Below are 20801 nucleotides of genomic sequence, written 5' to 3' on the forward strand. Positions count from 1 at the left end.
GAAAAAAAAAAGCAAAAGAGAAGCTGGTGTTCTGTATATCAGAAGAGTCTCCATCTTACTACAAATCCGAGCATTGTGCACAAACGTTAATCCAATCACAATTTACAGAACCAAAGTGAAATCACCATCACAATATTGGTGAGCTCTACTACTGTCAATGCACTGGGGCCCCTATGTATTAAATGGCCCAAGCAGTCACTTTCAGCAGGACCTGTCATCCGCCAAATGTGGACGAGGCTTGGCCATGTTGGGTGTTAGACGCCAAGCCTTACTACTCACAGAAGAGAAGCCATTACCCGAGTTGTCTCGTTCAGCCGGCAGCTTTCTAAGGTATATTTCCAACTAAAGGTCCATTTATACTGCAAGAGTTTCCTGAGGAAGACTTACTAGCAACTCTACTTCATGATATTATTGCAGTCTAACAAAACAAAGCACTCATTTATTGGGTACAATGAGCATTGGTGCTGCACCAAAGATCATCGTTTACAGCAGTGTATCGTGCCGAGTACACAGGATCTGTGCTGCCGAGAACAAGGTCAATTTATCAATATTTAGCAATATATTACTGATCATTTAATGCGCATATGATGCCGAGTCAGTCTGTGTAAACAGGACCTGTGCTGCCGAGATCAATGGCAGCCTATGGGCACTGATCAATCCATTAGTGACCATTCAGTGTGTATCTGAAGCCGGGTCAGCCTGTGTAAACAAGACCTGTGCTGCCGAGATCAATGGCAGCCTATGGGCACTGATCAATCCATTAGTGACCATTCAGTGTGTATCTGAAGCTGGGTCAGCCTGTGTAAACAGGACATGTGCTGCCGAGATCAATGGCAGCCTATGGGCACTGATCAATCCATTAGTGACCATTCAGTGTGTATCTGAAGCTGGGTCAGCCTGTGTAAACAGGACCTGTGCTGCCGAGATCACTGGCAGTCTATGGGCACTGATCAATCCATTAGTGATCATTCAGTGTGTATCTGAAGCTGGGTCAGCCTGTGTAAACAGGACCTGTGCTGCCGAGATCACTGGCAGTCTATGGGCACTGATCAATCCATTAGTGATCATTCAGTGTGTATCTGAAGCTGGGTCAGCCTGTGTAAACAGGACCTGTGCTGCTGAGAACAACGACAGCTTATGGATTTTGAAAACTGAGTATAACTGTATGATAAACTGATTTTACCTATGAGAAGTGAAGGAGTCATAGGATCCAACTGTGTAATGTCTGAACAGACGCTTTGTCCGATCTTCACGAGTTTCTAAAAGACAGAGCCAACTATGTGTGAGACAAAATGAAGTCCTAGCCCATGTTATTGTACAGCCTTGAAGCACTTACTGATACGTACTACATAAGCAGACACTTTATAGTAAAATCATTAGGAAAAAATGTAAAATCGTCCATCAATGAATGCCTGTGGATAGAATTTTCTATACAGGTCTCCCTGAAGGATACCGCTGTATTTGTCATACCTTGACGCGGATCTGGCTGCCTCATCTGCACTTCCTCCACACAGTCTGCTGGAAACCATCCACTCCGACCCTTTACCGATCCTTCCCAAAATCCGCCTTCACCAATACTCAGCACTGCAAATAGAAAAACAGTTACAAAATTAGACTAAAAAATACATGTAAGTGAGCCCACAGATAAAGGGACAACGTCGGGTCCAACGTCCTACGTCCTGGACCCGTAGAAGTGCTAATCGCACGAAACGGCTGTCGTCCCGCTGCACTCCCCGCACCCTCTGCACTTTCCAAGATGTGTTTGTACTAACCTGCACATGGATTAAACATTGTGGATCAGCCAACTGGTGAGTGCCGCTATTTTCTTACAATTAAGTTTTGGAATGATGCACAACGTCGGGTTTATTGATGGACACAGGATAGAATCATAATAGAACATACTGTATCGGAAAGTAAGTAACTTTCTCTGTTCTCCAGCATGAAGAGAATTATAATTACTCCTCATTGCCTAATTTTCCAACCACCGCTGCAGTCTATTAGACTTGGCCAGGCATGGAGTGCAGCACTTCCAAGCTCTTTTCTATACAGCTTGGAAGTGCTGCTCTGTGTCCGGATCCGGTGAGCTTCAGTGCCTCTGTGCTTCTCTGATGTGGCAGAGACAAAGCTGCATCATCAGAGATCGCACAGATTGGACCCGCTACACCATGGGTCTAAAACTGTCAATCCTCAGGAGCACTCAGCGCCCTCTCAGCAAGCAGGAAGCCAGGTGAGGGGGTTTCTCCTGAAGACAGAAGATGCGACAGCCTCTTTGAATGTATCATACACAGTTTTCCATGACACATTAACTTTTTTTTATACTGTACATTCATTGTTACATAATAAGTGTATTATATTATCTAGTGACATTTAGTATCAAATAGTTAATTATTTTGCACGACAGTAAAATGAACATCGTGTTCAATTAAGGGAGCAAAAAATGATAAAAAAGACAAACAAAGAATAAATTAGGATAGATACATATTAAAGATGTGCACTGCATGTCTTACAGCTTTTATAAAATATGTAAGTAGTATTCCAGGGTTTACACTTTAAGTACAACATTGATGTTACTAGTTAGTAGGGTTTACTAGTGGTAAGAAAATATACATTTTGGAAGGGTGTAGCTAGACAATTGGCCACCAGATGCCTATCTTTCAGGAGGTAAGATTAAGTATAAGGCCGGCATCACACTAGGCATAAGACAATACGGTCCATTTTTTACGGCCGTAATACGCAGTAATTGTCCCAAAACACTGTTCCGTATTCAATGCGAGGATGCAATTTTTACGCACAAATTTATCCGTGTGTCATCTGTATGGCTTCCGTACGGTGATTTTTTTGCGCAGGCTTGCAAAATGGACATATCATGGATCCATCGGCTCAAATATTTTTAAAAACATATATACAGTATATATGTCAGTGAGACACATATACATATATATTTATATTTCATATAGTGCTAGATAGCATAAAAGCCGGTAATTCAATTGCCGGCTTTTGCTATCTCCTTCACAAACCTGACAGGATATGAGACATGGTTTACATACAGTAAACCATCTCATATCCCTTCTTTTTTTGCATATTCCTCTTTACTAATGTAACAAGTGTCTGTGTAAAAATTGGGGTCTCTAGCTATTAAATTAAAGGGTTAAATCCAGGAAAAAATTGGCGTGGGCTCCCGCGCAATTTTCAACGCCAGAGTGGGAAAGCCAGTGACTGAGGGCAGATATTAATAGCCTAAATCGGGACCATGGTTATAGGACCCCCTGGCTAAAAACATCTGCCCCCAGCCACCCCAGAAAAGGCACATCTGGAAGATGCGCCTATTCTGGCACTTAGACTCTCTCTTCCCACTCATCTGTAGCGGTGGGATATGGGGTAATGAAGGGTTAATGTCACCTTGCTATTGTAAGGTGACATTAAGCCAGGTTAATAATGGAGAGGCGTCAATTATGACACCTATCCATTATTAATCCAATAGAATGAAATGGTTAATAAAACACACACACATTATTAAAAAGTATTTGAATGAAATAAAGACACAGGGTGTTTTAATATTTTATTATACTCTTAATCCACCTGAAGACCCTTGTCACCTGAAATAAAGTTAAACAAAACAAACAACAATATTCCATACCTTCCGTCGTTCAGTCTTGTCCCACGCTGTAAATCCATCTGAAGGGGCTAAATCATTTTACACCCAGGAGCTCTGCTAATGCAGCTGTGCTCCTGTCTGTAAAACTTTGTGAATGAAAGGAATGCAGGGGAATGTCCTGTAGTTACCTCGAGTCGCGGTGATGCGCCCTCTGCTGGATGAACTCACATGAACTCGAGACTGGGAACTTTTCAGAATATTTTCCAATGTTCGAGTTCATATGAGTTCATCCAGCAGAGGGCATTAGCAGAGCTCCTGGGTGTAAAATGACCCCATGTGTCTTTATTTCATTAAAATACTTTTTAATAATGTGTGTGTTTTATTAACCATTTCATTCTATTGGATTAATACTTTATAGGTGTCATAATTGACGCCTCTCCATTATTAACCTGGCTTAATGTCACCTTACAATAGCAAGGTGACATTAACCCTTCATTACCCCATATCCCACGGCTACAGGGGAGTGGGAAGAGAGAGGCTAAGTGCCAGAATAGGCGCATCTTCCAGATGTGCCTTTTCTGGGGTGGCTAGGGGCAGATGTTTTTAGCCAGGGGGGGTCCTATAACCATGGTCCCGATCTAGGCTATTAGTATCTGCCCTCAGTCACTGGCTTTACCACTCTGGCGTTGAAAATTGCGCGGGAGCCCACGCCAATTTTTTCCTGGATTTAACCCTTTAAATTAATAGCTAGAAACCCAAAATTTTACACAGAGACACTTGTTACATTAGTAAAGAGGAATATGCAAAAAAAGAAGGGATATGAGATGGTTTACTGTATGTAAACCATGTCTCATATCCTGTCGGGTTTGGGAAGGAGAAAGCAAAAGTTGGCAATTGAATTACCGGCTTTTCTGCTATCTAGCGCTGAATTAAATATAAATATATATATATATGTGTCTCACTGACATATACACTCACCGGCCACTTTATTAGGTACACCATGCTAGTAACGGGTTGGACCTCCTTTTGCCTTCAGAACTGCCTCAATTCTTCGTGGCATAGATTCAACAAGGTGCTGGAAGCATTCCTCAGAGATTTTGGTCCATATTGACATGATGGCATCACACAGTTGCCGCAGATTTGTCGGCTGCACATCCCAAAGATGCTCCATACAAGGCAGGATGGATCCATGCTTTCATGTTGTTTACGCCAAATTCTGACCCTACCATCCGAACGTCGCAGCAGAAATCGAGACTCATCAGACCAAGCAACGTTTTTCCAATCTTCTACTGTCCAATTTCGATGAGCTTGTACAAATTGTAGCCTCAGTTTCCTGTTCTTAGCTGAAAGGAGTGGTACCCGGTGTGGTCTTCTGCTGCTGTAGCCCATCTGCCTCAAAGTTCGACGCACTGTGCGTTCAGAGATGCTCTTAGGCCTACCTTGGTTGTAACGGATGGCGATTTGAGTCACTGTTGCCTTTCTATCAGCTCGAACCAGTCTGCCCATTCTCCTCTGACCTCTGGCATCAACAAGGCATTTCCGCCCACAGAACTGCCGCTCACTGGATTTTTTTTCTTTTTCGGACCATTCTCTGTAAACCCTAGAGATGGTTGTGCGTGAAAATCCCAGTAGATCAGCAGTTTCTGAAATACTCAGACCAGCCCTTCTGGCACCAACAACCATGCCACGTTCAAAGGCACTCAAATCACCTTTCTTCCCCATACTGATCCTCGGTTTGAACTGCAGGAGATTGTCTTGACCATGTCTACATGCCTAAATGCACTGAGTTGCCGCCATGTGATTGGCTGATTAGAAATTAAGTGTTAACAAGAAGTTGGACAGGTGTACCTAATAAAGTGGCCAGTGAGTGTATATACACATTCTATGTGTGCACATTTATTCTACCTATTCTATTCTGTCAGTGTGATTTTACTGCACACCGCACTGAATTGCCGGCTTTTCTATAGAACACCGGTGCGTATTTCTCGCAAGTCACACGCATGGTCCGTGTGTAATCCGTATTTTTCTCGCCCCCATAGACTTTCATTGGCGTATTTTTTTGCGCAATACGCTCACAAACGCAGCATGCTGCGATTTTCTACGCCCGTAACATACCATATATAACGGATGCATAATATACGGCAGATAGGAGTTGCCCCATAGAGAATCATTGGGCCGTGTGCAATGCGTATGTTCTGGACGTATTTTCTGCGCTCATACGTCCGTAAAAATCGCTAGTGTGACGCCGGCCTTAAGGTTATATAAGTATATACTTGTGGTGTCACAGACACACTGTCATGTGGGTACCACTCTGCTACTGCTATATGACATCTGTTACATGCGACCACTTGCCAACTAAATTCTCAGCCAAATCTCTCAATGTTCAGATCAGATCTAGTCGACAGGTGACCATTCAGTTTGCACACTTGCCATCATATGATGACTGCTAGAACCAGCAAGCCTAGATAAATCCTAACAGTGTGCACACTACACGGTTTTAGGATTCACAAAGCTCCAATGCTTGACAAATATTCCAACAGGGTTGGACAACCCCTTTAAGCAATATAACTGCTTGGTTGACATAAGCTGAAAGAGGAAGGTTAGGTCAGTAATGGAAACAGGAGAGTAGGGGAAAGGATATCTTAAGGTCACATGCATGGCGGAATAAAACAAATGGATTCGACATTCTGGAACAGGGATTTGGGTTTGAATTGAAAGCATAAAATAACTAATAAAAAAAAAATCTTGCACCTCCTCCTATGCCCTTTCATTTCCACAACTGAATGTACAACACTAGAACACCTTAATGTTACTGCTCATGTAAGACTGGGAAAAACTAGAACACTTTTTTTTCACTTTCACAACATTACCCCCCAAAAAATTAACATCCTGCAATTAATCTACCAGCTAGCTGCACATCATGCAAAGGTGCTTTAAACAGCATTTATCATACATTTATAAAAGATAATTCAATAATTATATATATTACGGTAGTTTAGGTCTGGATTGGTTTTCAGCTTCTAGATATAAACTAGAATATTTCTATACACCGACATTAATTACTTAAACAAGATGGGACAATAAGGTTCACCAGGGAAAATGTATAGGTGAGTTGTTGTAAGTAATGGATCATTTTCAGATTTTTTTAAACTATAATTTCTAAGACTTATCATGAAATGAATGTTGCCAATGAATGCACTAGGGATGTCTCCACTGATAACGCAGTAGAGGTTTCTATTCTATATTCAAAATATAGATTAAAGGGAACCTGTCACCATGAAATTACAATCCAATCTGCAGGGACCATGTTACAGAGTAGGGAGGGCCGAGCAGATTGATATATAGTTATATGAGAGAAGATTCAATATAACCTGTTTTCAGCAATTAGTTCTCTGCTCTTTCTGGGGTTTTTGGTCCGGCGGGTGGTTCTATCAGTGACTGACATCCATCACTGTATGCAATATGTTTATTTTTCAAAAACATTTTTTTTTAAATTGTGTGGGCTCCAATAACCAGCAGAGGGAAAGCCGACGGCTGAGGGCTGATGTTAATATTCTGGGAAGGAGCCAATAGCCATAAAGGTTCCCAGACAATTAATATCAACTCATAGCTGTTTGCTTAGCCTTTCCTGGCTAGCTTACAGACCCCAGAAAAAGATTGACATGGGGTCCTCCTATAAAATCGAACCAGCAAAGACTAGGCAGAAGCTGTGGGCTGATATTAGTAGGTGATGGGGCCATGGATATTGCCCCCCCCCAGGCGAAATACATCAGCTCTCAGCAGCAGTAATCCCTTCGGCAGTGTATCACCGCACTGCCATGAGAGTTCACTGGAGTTCATCAGCTGATCAGCTCCAGTGCTCTCACTTACGGCACCGCTGCATGGGAAAGTTCTCACACAGCGGTAGTGCCGTAAGTGACAGTGTAAACCCAGACAATTAATTAACAAGCGTCGGAATCCTCCTATATAATCAACCTAGCTATGATAATCAATCCAACTCATAAAACTATGAAAAAAAGGCATCAAAGCATCAAATTTCAAGTGAAACCATGGGGCAAAAAACATATCGTGAAATGCATTAAGTTATAAGTACATCACCTGAATCAATTAATCAGAATGAGATCTCATAGTGGAAAGAAGGGGAACAGCCGTACCGCCCCAACCCATACGCCGTTTCGCATCCAAGCTTCTTCCGGGTGTGTGTTGATTAGGTTGATTATATAGGATGATTCAGACGCTTGTAAATTAATTTTGTCTGGGTTTACACTGCACTTGGCACTTTAAATCTAGCATTTGGCAATTGTTTTGGCACCTTAAGCCTACCACTGGGCATATGTGATGAGTAATACATAGGATTTCTATATATTGATGTTGATTTTACCTTTTTCCCTTAGTGGGCAGCTTATTTGTGTACCATTGCCTGTACCTGTACCATTCTGATTGTGTCATTTTGTCTATTTATTGATTGGTGTTTTATGTTTTATTTGTTTTCGAATAATAAAGAATATTCTAATTTTTTTTATGCTAGAATCTTTTCGTTTTTTGGTTAAGTAGTAAAGAAAGCTATATAACTGCTTACAAAAGGAGATATTGTTATGGTGGAATTGTCTAGCACTAGTGATGAGCGAACATACTCGTTACTCGAGATTTCTCGAGCATGCTTGGGGGCCCTCCGAGTATTTTTTAGTGCTCGGAGATTTAGTCTTCATCGCCGCAGCTGAATGATTTACATCTGTTAGCCAGCATAAGTACATGTGGTTGTTTCCTGGTTGCTAGGGAATCCCCACATGTACTTATGCTGGCTAACAGATGTAAATCATTCAGCTGCGGCAAGAAAAACTAAATCTCCGAGCACTAAAAAATACTAGGAGGACCTCCGAGCATGCTCGAGAAATCTCGAGTAACAAGTATATTCACTCATCACTATCTAGCACCCCACATTATTTAAGAAATTTGGGACAGATGTGAAATAATCATTTCCTTTCTGCAGCGTTTTTGCCGGCACATCCGCAGCAAATCCGCAAACCTTTTTACACCTGCGGTTTTGCTGCCAATTTGACTGACTCAATGGAAGTCAATGGGTGCAGAAACGCTGCAGATCCACAAAAAGAACTGACATGCTGCGGAAAATAAAACGCTGAGAATAAGGGCGGAATTTTCCACGGCATGTGCACAACAATTCAGGAATGCTATTGATTAACATTGCTTTAATAATCTAGTGCGGATTTATAGCATGTCCGAGCGGAAAAACGCTGCGGAAACGCAACAAATCCGCAACGTGTGCACATAGCCTTACTGTCAAAAACAGTAAAAGCTCCCACCCAGGTGTGTATACCAAATCTGCAATGAGCAAGGGATCTGCCGAATCTATCCCAATAGGATCATCAGCTTCCTTTTACTCTATGGACCTTTCTGTAGTTTGATGATGTCACGGATCACGGAAACGTTTGCTCCGTAACATTCAGTTTGATCTGGTGCTGCCGGCCAGAGCGCCGCTCCAACACTTGGAGATACAGGAGCGACTTTTCCACGCCATACTGAGAGTCTCCCAATAAGAAGCATTTGGACATGTAATGCTCCCTTCCCCCTTCCATTCCAGATCATTTAAACTGACACCACTAATCTGCAGCAGGAACGCCAGTGAGCGTGTTGAGACATTCTTCAGTATATTAACATTTTGGACAACTGGAACTCTGGATCACCAGTTAGCAAGTAGGAATTTTATTGACTTGTATACTCAGTTTTATAATATTATTATATACAGTTATAGAGGTGGGACAACAGCGCACTTTGCAATTCATTTTTATGAACTCTTTAAGTGCAATTAAAGAATAAAACTTGTTTATTTTTTTCTCTCATAAATCAATAGTGCAAGAAAAGATAAGATACTCTGCAATAAATCTTACTAGAGAAAAATGCTCCTACCCCACTTATCAGAATTCTCTCCTTCTCCCTTCTACACTGATCATTTACTATGACTTCATTGTCCAAATCTTCCATCGGCAAAGATAAATTATCAGCTCATGAAAGGATTAGATTACAGTTGCTGCCTATAAAAGTCTATTGAGGGGGAAGAGAAAAAAGGAGCTAAGTGAGACTAAAGCAGAAAGAGACACAGATATAGAGCTATTTCTTTGTAGAAAGTGTTTAACTGTTTCTCCCCAGCACGGGATTTACAGCTACACTGCTTAGTACTGCTACATAATCTCCTCCATGTTGCTGCTGCTTTTGCAAATGGCCACAGAGATTGGGAACAGGATCTTCACTTATCTGTAGTTACTTTATATAATATAGCAGTCTACATCCTCTCTGGAGCCGTGCTCAGGGAAAACTGGTTAAGATTGCAGACAATGGCCAGAAAGAGTGTTATTCTTCATGTATAGGCAGCTTATTCTGAAAAGCCACCTAAAACAACAGGTACATTTTAATAACTAAGACACAATGTTTAAACAGCAAATATCGAAAATATGGAGAGCAAGGACTGTAGGTAACCTCCTGCTGAACATGCATTACGCCATTCAATGAACTGCTGTTCAAGGAAAGACCTCTACTGCTCCATCACACACAAAACCTCAAACAATGATGTTCTGAATAATAAATACAATGAAAATTAGGTCAGATGACATATGGGAAATACTAGGCATGTAACATTGAAGATCACGACATTTTTAAGGTAGAAGTTAATTATTTGGGTGCAAGATTATGGGACCGATTCCCCAAGACCGATGGATGTTCAAGACTCAGAGGCTCCTAAATTAATGAAGAGGTGTATGCCTTGTCAGGAATCAGGAGTGTCTGAGGGGTGGTGCACATCACTGTGTGCGCCTCGCCACAAATCCTACTCCAGTTCCTACTGGAGCAAGATTTGTGCATAGCGAACCCCACCGCTCGTCATGATCATTGTGCCAAAAATATGGGACTTTTCAAAGCTTTTTACGCCGTACTGGTGTAAAACTTTGATGAATTGAGACCAAAGTCTCTTAAAAAGTACTTACTGGGCTGAAGAAAATAAAGGCAAAAGAAGAAAGCACTCTAAAGAAGAATTCTGAGAATTACTCACCTGATCCTGGTAAAATACACCAGGATAATTGGTAATAGGTTACCCACGTGCTCCACTAGCAAAGATCACCTCTTGTGATTTCTACCAATAAATTACATTCATGACATGATGCATGTTATACTGATGCTTCTTAAGTTGGTTACTATGACTTTTTCCAACATTCTACACTATCTCCCTGCCCCATATTTCTTATTTTGAAGGGTTATAGTCAAAACTGCAAGTTAGCTGGGGTCCCCCACTGGGGTCTTCCACAAGTGGAGCTTTTCAAAGCACTGACTTGAATGGAGTGAAGGTGAAGATGCTCAGTCTCCAGTATATACATTGTCTATGGCTCTGTAGAAAATAGTTGAGTGTTTATTCTCTGCATTCTCCGGTGTTCCCACAGACATCTCTACTTTCTCAAAAAGCCAATGAATTGAGCGGAGACTGAGCATTATGCCTTTGCTCCATTCAAGGTATGGCTCAGATCCCTGTTCTTGGGATCCCTGGAGGTCCAAGTAGTTGGAGCACTAGTGATCAGCAAGTTATCTCCTATCTAATATACCGTATAAGGGATAACTAGTATTTTGGGAATAACCTTTCACATGCTCATCCTCCCCTATTCTACATCAATGCTCTCCAGACCTGGGGGTTTTAATGAATGCTTTACTATAAGGGTATGTGCAGACGTAGAATGGTCCACTGCAGGTTTTTCCGCAGCAGATTTGATAAATCCGCAGGGCAAAAACTGTGCGTTTTTCAGGCGGATTTATCGCGGATTTACTGTGGATTTACCACGGTTTTTGTGCGGATTCCACTGCAGTTTTACACCTGCGGCTTTCTATTGGAGCTGGTGTAAAACCGCTGTGGATTCCGCAAAAAGAATTGACATGCTGCAGAATGTAAACCGCTGCGTTTCCGCGCGTTTTTTTCCGCAGCATGTGCACAGCGTTTTCGGCTTCCCATAAGTTTACATTGAACTGTAAACTCATTGGAAACTGCTGCGGACCCGCAGCTGCGGAAACGCTGCGGATCCGCAGCAAAATCCGCAGCGTGTGCCCATAGCCTAAATCCATTAGCTCTACAGCTTTTGCCAAGCCCAAAAATAACTGCTCTTAATCTAAAGTATGGACTGAAAGAAAAAGATACAAGTTGCCAATGAGCGCGGTGATTGGCAGCATAGAAATTCAACTGGCGGACATTCATTCATTGGACGCATTGTCCAAGAATTATCCATATCATAGGAACTGTGCTAATTCCAACGACAACATTGTAAATAGAAAAGTGAATCTTACACGTTAACACTTAATTCACAAGACACAAGAGTTAAGCTGGCCATACAAGTCATTAATGTGGGAAAAAATCACAGAATTCCATGATACTGGCCGATCATTGGATGTGTATAGGAGGCCTGTAACCTCTCACCTAAAAGAGGTTACAAAGGTACAGTGACACTGCCGAAATGTGCATCACATATGTGCGTGATTTGCAGGGGCCGGTGATAACATCGGCTCCTGCAAATTATGCTGTCATGCCCACAGACGTGTGAATCCTCACATCGTGTGCACTGCGCGCTGCGAGGATTCTCTGATGTACGGAGCAAGCAGTCATGTGGCCAGAAGCATGCAATATGCATACCTCTCGCCAGATTCCCACTAGATGGGTGCGGACTCGTTCAGGAGTATGCATATTGCATATCTGCGGTCACATGACCCCTCTCCCCATTGAATTATCACACCGAGAAGTGCGCGATATGCGAGTATTCACAAGTCTGCAGTCACACAGAATGACTGCAGACTTGTAGCTTAAAGGGAACCTGTCAGCAGAAAAAACTCTATTAACCTGCAGATATGGGGTTAATCTGCAGGTTAATAGCGTTATGAACCTGCCCGGCACCTGCACTTAACTAACCACTGTGGGGAGAAAATAAACTTTACCCCCCCCCCCCCTCGTTCAGGTTTCAGTCACGGGGGCGGTGTCGGCTAGGCTTCAGTCACCGCTCTGAGAACACAGAGCATTGGCTGCGCCTCATGTCGTCACGGCCGCTGGCTCAACATTGGGGCAGGCTGTCAGCCAGGGTTGGAGGCGCGGTTACAGCCAACCATTTTGTATACTCAGAGCGGTAACTGAACCCGCGTCGGCGCTGCCAATGTGACAATATAAATTCATTTTCCCCCAGCAGCGTTCGGCTAAGTGCAGGTGTTGGACAGGTTAATAACACTATCAACCTGCAGATTATCCCCATATCTGCAGATTAATATCCATTTTTCTAGTGACAGATTCCCTTTAAGACAGGACAACCCCTTTAAGCGCCAAGGTTTTTCTGTACAGATAACTTCACAGAATCTCTTAATTGCTTTGACTGATGTGTATAACGGTTTGTAAAAGGGGTATTTTTGGGGGGTTGATGCCTTGAGGGAATGAAGTGTTTTATAAATAGAAATGCAGGTTAGTATTCCCTTTTAAATAAACTGAACAAAAATATAGCGGCAACTCCTTGGTTATTGCTCCCATTTTTCATGAGTTAGCTCAAAGACCTACCCAAATGTGTGTAAATCTGTGCTAGTGAGCACTTCTCCTTTGCCGAGCTAATCCATCCACCTCACAGGTGTGGCATATCCAGATGCTGAAAAGACACCGTGATTATTGCACAGGTGTGCCTTAGGCTGGCCACAATAGAAGGCCATTATAAAATGCGGAGTTTTACAGTATTGTAGGAGTTGTAGGGGGTTAGAAAACCAGCCAGTATCTGGTGTGACCACCATTTGCCTCACGCAGTGCAAAACATTCTCTACGCATAAAGTTCTTCACTGGCTGTGTGTAGTTGCTGGATACTGGTAGGAACCTGAACACGCTGTCGTATACGCCAATCCACAGCATCCCAAACATGCTCATGGGCTTTGAGTATGCTGGCCAGGCAAGAAATGGGATGTGTTCAGCTTCCAGGAACTGTCTACAGATCCTTGCCACATGGGGACGTGCATTATCATGCTGCAACATGAGATGATGGTCGTGGATGGATGGCACGACAATGGGCCTCATGCTCTCGTCATGGTATCTCTGTGCATTCAAAATGGTGTCAATAAAATGTACCTGTGTTCGTGCAACAGAACAATTCCACAAAACACACTTCGAGGCTTTATAAGGGCTATGTGACAAACGAGGAGAGGACGGAATGCTGCATCAGACGATATGGCCTCCACAATCACCTGACCTCCACCCTATTGAGATAGCTTTGATGAGATGGACCGTTGAATGAAAGCAAAGCAGTCAACTACTGCTAAGCACTTTTGGGAATTCTTTACACCTTGTTTCCATATGTGTTCCTTTGTGATTTTGCTGCCTTCAGTCTGAATCTACACTGTGACTACTCCAATAAGGAAAATGAAAACCATTGCATGAACAGGAGGGTCCAAGCTTTTGAACGGTACTGTAAATTGCCAACAGTACATGCATTCTACATTGTGATGTCCTCAAAGAGCACAACACGTGATGGCCATCAGACATAAGCAGCTCACCTTAGTCTTGGTCATTTTCATACAGTCTCTGGGGTCTACAGATAATGCTGTACAGAAGTGGGCATAACCAACTTGTTAATGAGTGGGTTCAGAGAATGACCAGATGGCTCAAGCTGACAGGGAGATGACAGAACTGAAACAACCATGTGGGGCCTCTACATGTTCTGCAGGAGCAAGAGGCCATGGCTACAATGGGAAAAAAACTGAACTCGAAACAAACATCTCGAGTCCTACTACTAGCATTGAATTGTAAATGTCAAACTTTGGCCATCAACCGTATGAATCCATAATGCCAACATTTCAGACTTGTAGTTGTGTTGTAAAAAATGTCATCTTGACACACGAGAGTCTTGACTACCGCCTGAATTAAATGTCATATCCTTCTCTACAGTCACTCCGTGTCCTAACTGCTACTTCCAGCATATCCGAAAACCCACATCATCTCAGCTTCCACACAGAAGACTATGAATTCAGTGTGGTGACTCCACAGTCATCAGATCCCAATGTAAAGGAGCACCTCCCGCATGAGAATGAAGAAGCAGCAAATAATTGTTCAGCAACTGCTTCTACTTATCATGTCGTTATGGAGCAGACACCAAAGAAATGTTTCCTGTACTTTGCTACATCTATGCTATGAAGAATTCCGACTATTCTCAGGTTAAAGGGGGGGTCCTATTACTGTGAATGAGCACTTAATGTGGTCATTGAGAGTATCATATCTACAGTGTAATCTAGGATCACAAGGGTATGTTTCTATAGTTTTAGCTACATGATTATTGCCATGTTTTATTATTTGATTATTTGCTTTTTCCAAGCGGCAGGCAACTAACTACAAAATAAAACATTAAAGGGGTGTTCTCCAGTTTAACCCATTAATGACCGCCAATACGTCTTTTTTCTGACCTGAGATATAAACAAATAGCATCCCCAGACAGGTGACAATCCAGCAGGTGTCGGCTGTACACTATAGTTGACAACTTGCTGCATCAGCCATGATCAGTGTTGGCACCGTCCATATCAGCTCTTAGATGCTGCTGTCAATAGTCACTAGATCATATAAATGGTAACAGAGTGCAGGGCCTTCCTCTTTAGCCCCTTTAGCACCCTGAGATCATGATTGTGTGGCCCTGATGTTCACCATGGCACTTTACGGCCAAATAGTGGCCTTAGTGTCTGCCGCATATAGTGCTACCTGTTCAGAAGTCAGCGACATTTAGGTGGTAAAAACCAACTTTTTAATTTCTGTCATGTCACTTTGTATTAATTCCGGAAAAGCACCTGAAGGGTAAATAAACTACCTGACAGCAGTTTTCAATATGTTGGGGGGGTGCCGTTTTTATAATTGTATCACTTTTCGGATTTTTCAAATATATAGGACCACCAAAGTCACTTCAAACCTAGATAGGCTTCTAAAAAAATAATTTAGTAAATTTCCTTGAAAAAAGGAAAAATTGCTGCTACATTTTTAAACCTCCTAAAATGCCAACAAAATAAAATAACATTTTACAAATGGTGCTAACATAAAGCAGACATGTGGGAAATGTTATTTATTAATGTTTTTCTGTGGTATGACTATCTGAATTAAATGGATAATCATTCAAAGTTTGAAAGTTGCAATTTTTTTAAACATTGCTGTAAAATTTCAGATTTTTTTTTTTATAAATAAACACAAAACATATCAACCTAAATTTACTATTATCATAAAGTAAAATGTGTCACGGAAAAAAAAGAAAAATAGCAACTTACAGCCGCCCAGAAAAGGTGCAACTATTAGATGCAACAATTCTGGTGCTTTGCCTGGCTCTTCCCACTTGCCTTGTGGCGGTGGCAAGTGGGGTTCATATTTGTAAGGTTGATGTCATCTTTGTATTGTCAGGTGAAATCAAACCCATGGCTTAGTAATGAAGAGGCGTCAATAAGACACCTATCCATTACTAATCCTATAGTTATATGGTAAATAAACACATGCAAGATTTTTCTCTTTTATTTCAAATAAAAACAAAACACACTTCTCCATTTTTATTTAAAAATAACACACACATTATACTCACCTTACGCCCATTCCATTGAAGCCCTCGTCTCTTGTAATACAACAAAAATGAAAAACAACAATATCCCTCACCTATCCGATGTTCTGTCCCACACCGTAATCCATGTCTGGGGATAAACAGTTTTCAACCTGGATGGTGCCAAGATGCAATTGTCCAGGCTGAGAACCACCAGGAGAATGAGCTGCTGCGTGCACAACATCAGTGACCAGCGGTGACATCTTTGAGGTTACTGCGGGTCACTGAGGCTGGGTTCCCAGATGGGCTGAACTGCGGTGACCTCAACACTGTGAGAAAAAGTCAGTGAGTTCACCGCAGATCACTGTGAGAAATGTCAGACAGGTGAGGGATGTTACTGTTTTTTATTTTCTTTTATTGCAGGAGACGAGGGCTTCAATGGAATGGGCGTTAGGTGAGTATAACAGTGTTTGTTATTTTAAATAAAAAAGGAAAAGTGTGTTTTGTTTTTATTTCAAATAAAAGACTTTATACTTGCTGAGTGTCTATTTACAATACATAAATATCGATGGCCCCTTATCAGCCTGAGAATACCAGTCCCCAGCTTCCTGCTTTAGCAACGCTGGTTGACAAAAATGGGGGGCACCACTTTATTTTTAAAATTAACTAAATCATTAAAAAAAACAGCATTGGGACCCCTCTATTTTTGATAACCAGCCTTGTTGACAGTTTTGCCTTGCTGGTTATCAAAAATACAGGGGAACCCACGCCATATTTTTCATTTATTTTTAGCGCAGGCGGAGACTGATGAATATTCCCATCAGCTGCCGCCTGCTCTCGCTGTTATCAGCTGAATACAACTCTCAACATTCTCACCTGCTAGCACCGATCGCAGTGCGAGCAGGGGAGAATAAGGAGAGTGGCCTTCGGCACCCGGGGAACAGCGCTAACAGTATCACTGCTTCCCAGGTACCGGTACGTGTCACACTAATGACACATGGATGTTATACATGTGTCATCCCTGTGCGGGATGTTTTGCAGCTTGTGCCGCTGTTAAAAACACGGACATGCCAGCGTATTTTGCCCACGAACACGTGGTCCATGGAAACACATGTGCACAGACTCATTCGCTTGAATGGGTCTACGTGTGTAATTGTATCCGGTACGTATGAAAACTGTCACCACACGTACCTGACACAATGATGTCTTAAAGAGCCCTAACACTGTGAATTCCATCAAAAGCTCATATCTATTTATAAATAAATATAAAACATAAATATATATAAAACATGTTATTCACCAGTGATTAGCCCTAATATAACAGTACCCATGCTTAAATACAGAGGCTGAAAACACATTAATTTCTTGCCAAATATTCCATTATAGACTCAAAAACAGAGTCATTTGTCAAACTATGGTATTGCAAATACTGAATTCACACAAGTCAACGCTGTCAAAGTTCTGGTATATTCACTTGTTCTGTGTTGAACATGGCTAGGTACAGTAGTTATAACAAGAAGCCTGATTATCCTGCCATGCAACAAAAAGTATACTTTAGCTGACACATAAACCAACGTCTGTTACATGGTACTTCTTTTCTGATTGGTCAATATACTTGCCTAATCTAGTCAAAATTTTAAATATTTTCCTAAAATAAGCCTTCGAGACTAAGATTCCTCCTTATTGTCTCTTAAAAAGGGGTGTTCAGAACATAAAGTAAGGATAAGGAAAGGGTAAAAGGGCGATTAACAATTACACAGGGTGAGGGGCACCATCTAATTGTGATAAGAATGTGATAGTTACCTACGTTATGTACGAAAGCATCTGCAATGGAGAATGGAGAATAAAACAGTCGGTGAGACAAAGCATGAGATGAAAACACAAGAACATCCAACATTCTCACAATAACACAGTCATACAAAGAATTGTCAATCCACATGAGAACAAAATAATAATAGTAGAAACATAAAATGTTCTAATATACAGTATAATACAAAGCAGGCTTCACATTCACATAAAAGCAACATAATATTACGTGACAAATAATACAGGCCCAGAGCCTATACAGGTAATGGAAAGATTTCCTACCATTGTTCTCTAGTAGAAATGAAGAATGTCACTACATATACAGTCACCTTGTGTGTGCGCAAAATATATAAAACCGATAGCAAAAAGTACTGTACTTCTCTAGCACAACAAAGAAGAAAGATTAGAGCTGGAGATGTAAAGACTGAGTTATGAACAACTCTAAGAAGAGTACCAGGATTGGGTTCCCCAAAAAAGCCCCAAGTATTTCAGAAAGGACACTTAGCATAATAACATTGATGGTTCAAAAGTTTAAAGGGGTTGCCTGGCTATTTAAGTAGTATTTTCTCTCATGCTAATGCATAACTCTGCACACGACCTCTGATTGGTTGCTTTCTGCCTATGCACAGTGTATACAGAAAGCTGCCAATCAGTGGTATGGGCGGGTTTCTACAGAGATTAGCATTCGTAGAACTGGTAGATCTGCAGCAGATAAAGCAGTAATTTTATCAAACCTGCAGTAAGAGGCTCAGTAAATTATATGTAGCTGGAGTCAGGGTCTCTGTCCCTACAGCATACTGCTCACAGATGAAGGGGCAAGAACCAGTTGAAAGATTTCTCTTATGTGTCTTACTATAGTGCATAGTATTCCACATAGACTTGTAGGCTTGGTTTTGAATAATTATCAGTTATTGACTTACATAATAATCTATGTGCCAGTGGACCTGAGCCGATCAGTTCTGCTTGAGTGATATGCCCTATTGAATTTTTAACATTAGCTTTCATATTGTCTCCATTTTCTTAATCAGTTCCATCCAGTTTTGAACAGCTGATATGGGCCCGCAATAGCGACGGTGGAATTGTGAATCACCCGCCGCTATTAACTAGTTAACCCTGCTGTTCTGTTAGGTCAAAAATGACCGTTTTTGAAATTCTATAATGTTATAAAAATTCAGCGTGTGATTCTGAGACTTGAGGCTCCCTGACTTTTCGTCATTAGGGGGGTACTCTCTGTGGGAATTTTTTTTTTTTTAAATTTTTGTTTACTTTATTTGGTACAATTTTTTTTACACTTGTACTGTTCGGTCAAAAATGACCGATAGGCCTTTATTCAGCTCTCCAGACAATTTTTGACAAAAATAAAGGTGCTATCACCTCATTTTGAACTATATATTGCATCTACTACTATTTATCAATGTATCTGACTACTTTTGGTCAGAACAGATTTACACATACCAACATTTTCAAGTTGCGATACAGCCGACGGATTCGCTTCCAGTATAGCTATGCGCAATTTATTTCACTGGTTTTTATTTACCCTGCTGTTCATATAGATCTAGTTCCATTCAGTTGTCAACATTTCATATTGTAAATCATGATTTTCTGATTTTCCATGTGTTTGCTGGTTGTACAGTATTACACTGTACATAAATGTTAATTTATTTGATTCAAAAAATAAAAGTTTTGGATTTAATTTTTCATCTGATTATTGAAAACCATGTTCACATACAGTAAAACAATGCAACAGGTAATCAAATAACACTTGAATTAGGTACAAATCACAACTTTGTTAGGTCCGGTCAAAAATGACCGGGAACAGTATAAGTGTATAAAAAACAACGTTTTTTGCCATTTTATAGAGAAAAAAGCTTTTTTTTTTTTTTTTTTGCCTTTGAAAAAAGTATATCTACATAATGTTTGATATTATTACTTATAGTTAACATTTAGATCAAGATTTTTTTTTTATCTGCAAAAATAATCAATTTTTACAAAAATCGAAAAAATACCATGTTCCCTTTTGGATATAAAAAAAATATAAAACAAGCTTTGTATTTATTTTTTTTTCTGGTATTTGAACAACCATCTTCACAAGCAATATAATAGTGCAAAAACTGTTTAAAAAAACCACTTAGATTAGCTAAAAATGATTATTTTATAAGGACGGTCAAAAATGACCGGGAACAGTACAAGTGTATGTGAAATCTAAACAGAACAGCAGGGTTAAATGCTGCTGTCAAACGCTGACAGCGGCATTTAACCGGCACTTCCGGACATCGGGCCGGAAATGAGCGCATCGCCGACCCCCGTCACATGATCGGGGGTCAGCTATGCGACGGCATAGTAACCAGAGGTCTCCTTGAGACCTCTATGGTTGCTGATGCCGGCTTGCGGGGAGCGCCACCCTGTGGTCAGCGCTCATAGCAAGCCTGTAATTCAGCTACATAGGAGCGATCTGATGATCGCTGCTATGTAGCAGAGCCGATGAGGCTATGCCAGCTTCTAGCCTTCCATGGAGGCTATTGAAGCATGGCAAAAGTAAAAAAAAAAAGTTTAAAAAAAATGAAAAAATTAAAAAAATATAAAAGTTTAAATCACACCCCTTTCGCCCCATTCAAAATAAAACCAAAAAAATATCAAACCTACACATATTAGGTATCGCCGAGTTCAGAATCGCCCGATCTATCAATAAAAAAAAGGATTAACCTGATCGCTAAACGGCGTATTGAGAAAAAAATTTGAAACGCCAGAATTACGTTTTTTTGGTCGCCGCGACATTGTATTAAAATGTAATAACGGGCGATCAAAAGAACGTATCTGCACAAAAGTGGTATCAATAA

The 20801-nt window shown here is 41.1% G+C and overlaps 1 protein-coding gene across 9 annotated transcripts in view; it reads right to left on the reverse strand.

Annotated features, from left to right (window-relative positions):
* SHANK3 (SH3 and multiple ankyrin repeat domains 3) overlaps positions 1–20801 on the reverse strand; it is a 521647-nt gene that overhangs the window by 69209 nt on the left and 431637 nt on the right. For all 9 annotated transcript variants that reach the window (XM_077264301.1, XM_077264298.1, XM_077264303.1 and 6 more), the window contains 2 exons: positions 1471–1584; positions 1184–1259 (listed from right to left, as the gene is read on the reverse strand). In XM_077264301.1, the coding sequence (XP_077120416.1) occupies positions 1184–1259; positions 1471–1584 (190 nt within the window). The remainder of the gene's footprint in view (positions 1–1183; positions 1260–1470; positions 1585–20801) is intronic.

The sequence above is a fragment of the Ranitomeya variabilis genome, chromosome 5 (genome assembly GCF_051348905.1).
Source record: "Ranitomeya variabilis isolate aRanVar5 chromosome 5, aRanVar5.hap1, whole genome shotgun sequence".
NCBI classification, from domain to species: Eukaryota; Metazoa; Chordata; class Amphibia; order Anura; family Dendrobatidae; genus Ranitomeya; species Ranitomeya variabilis.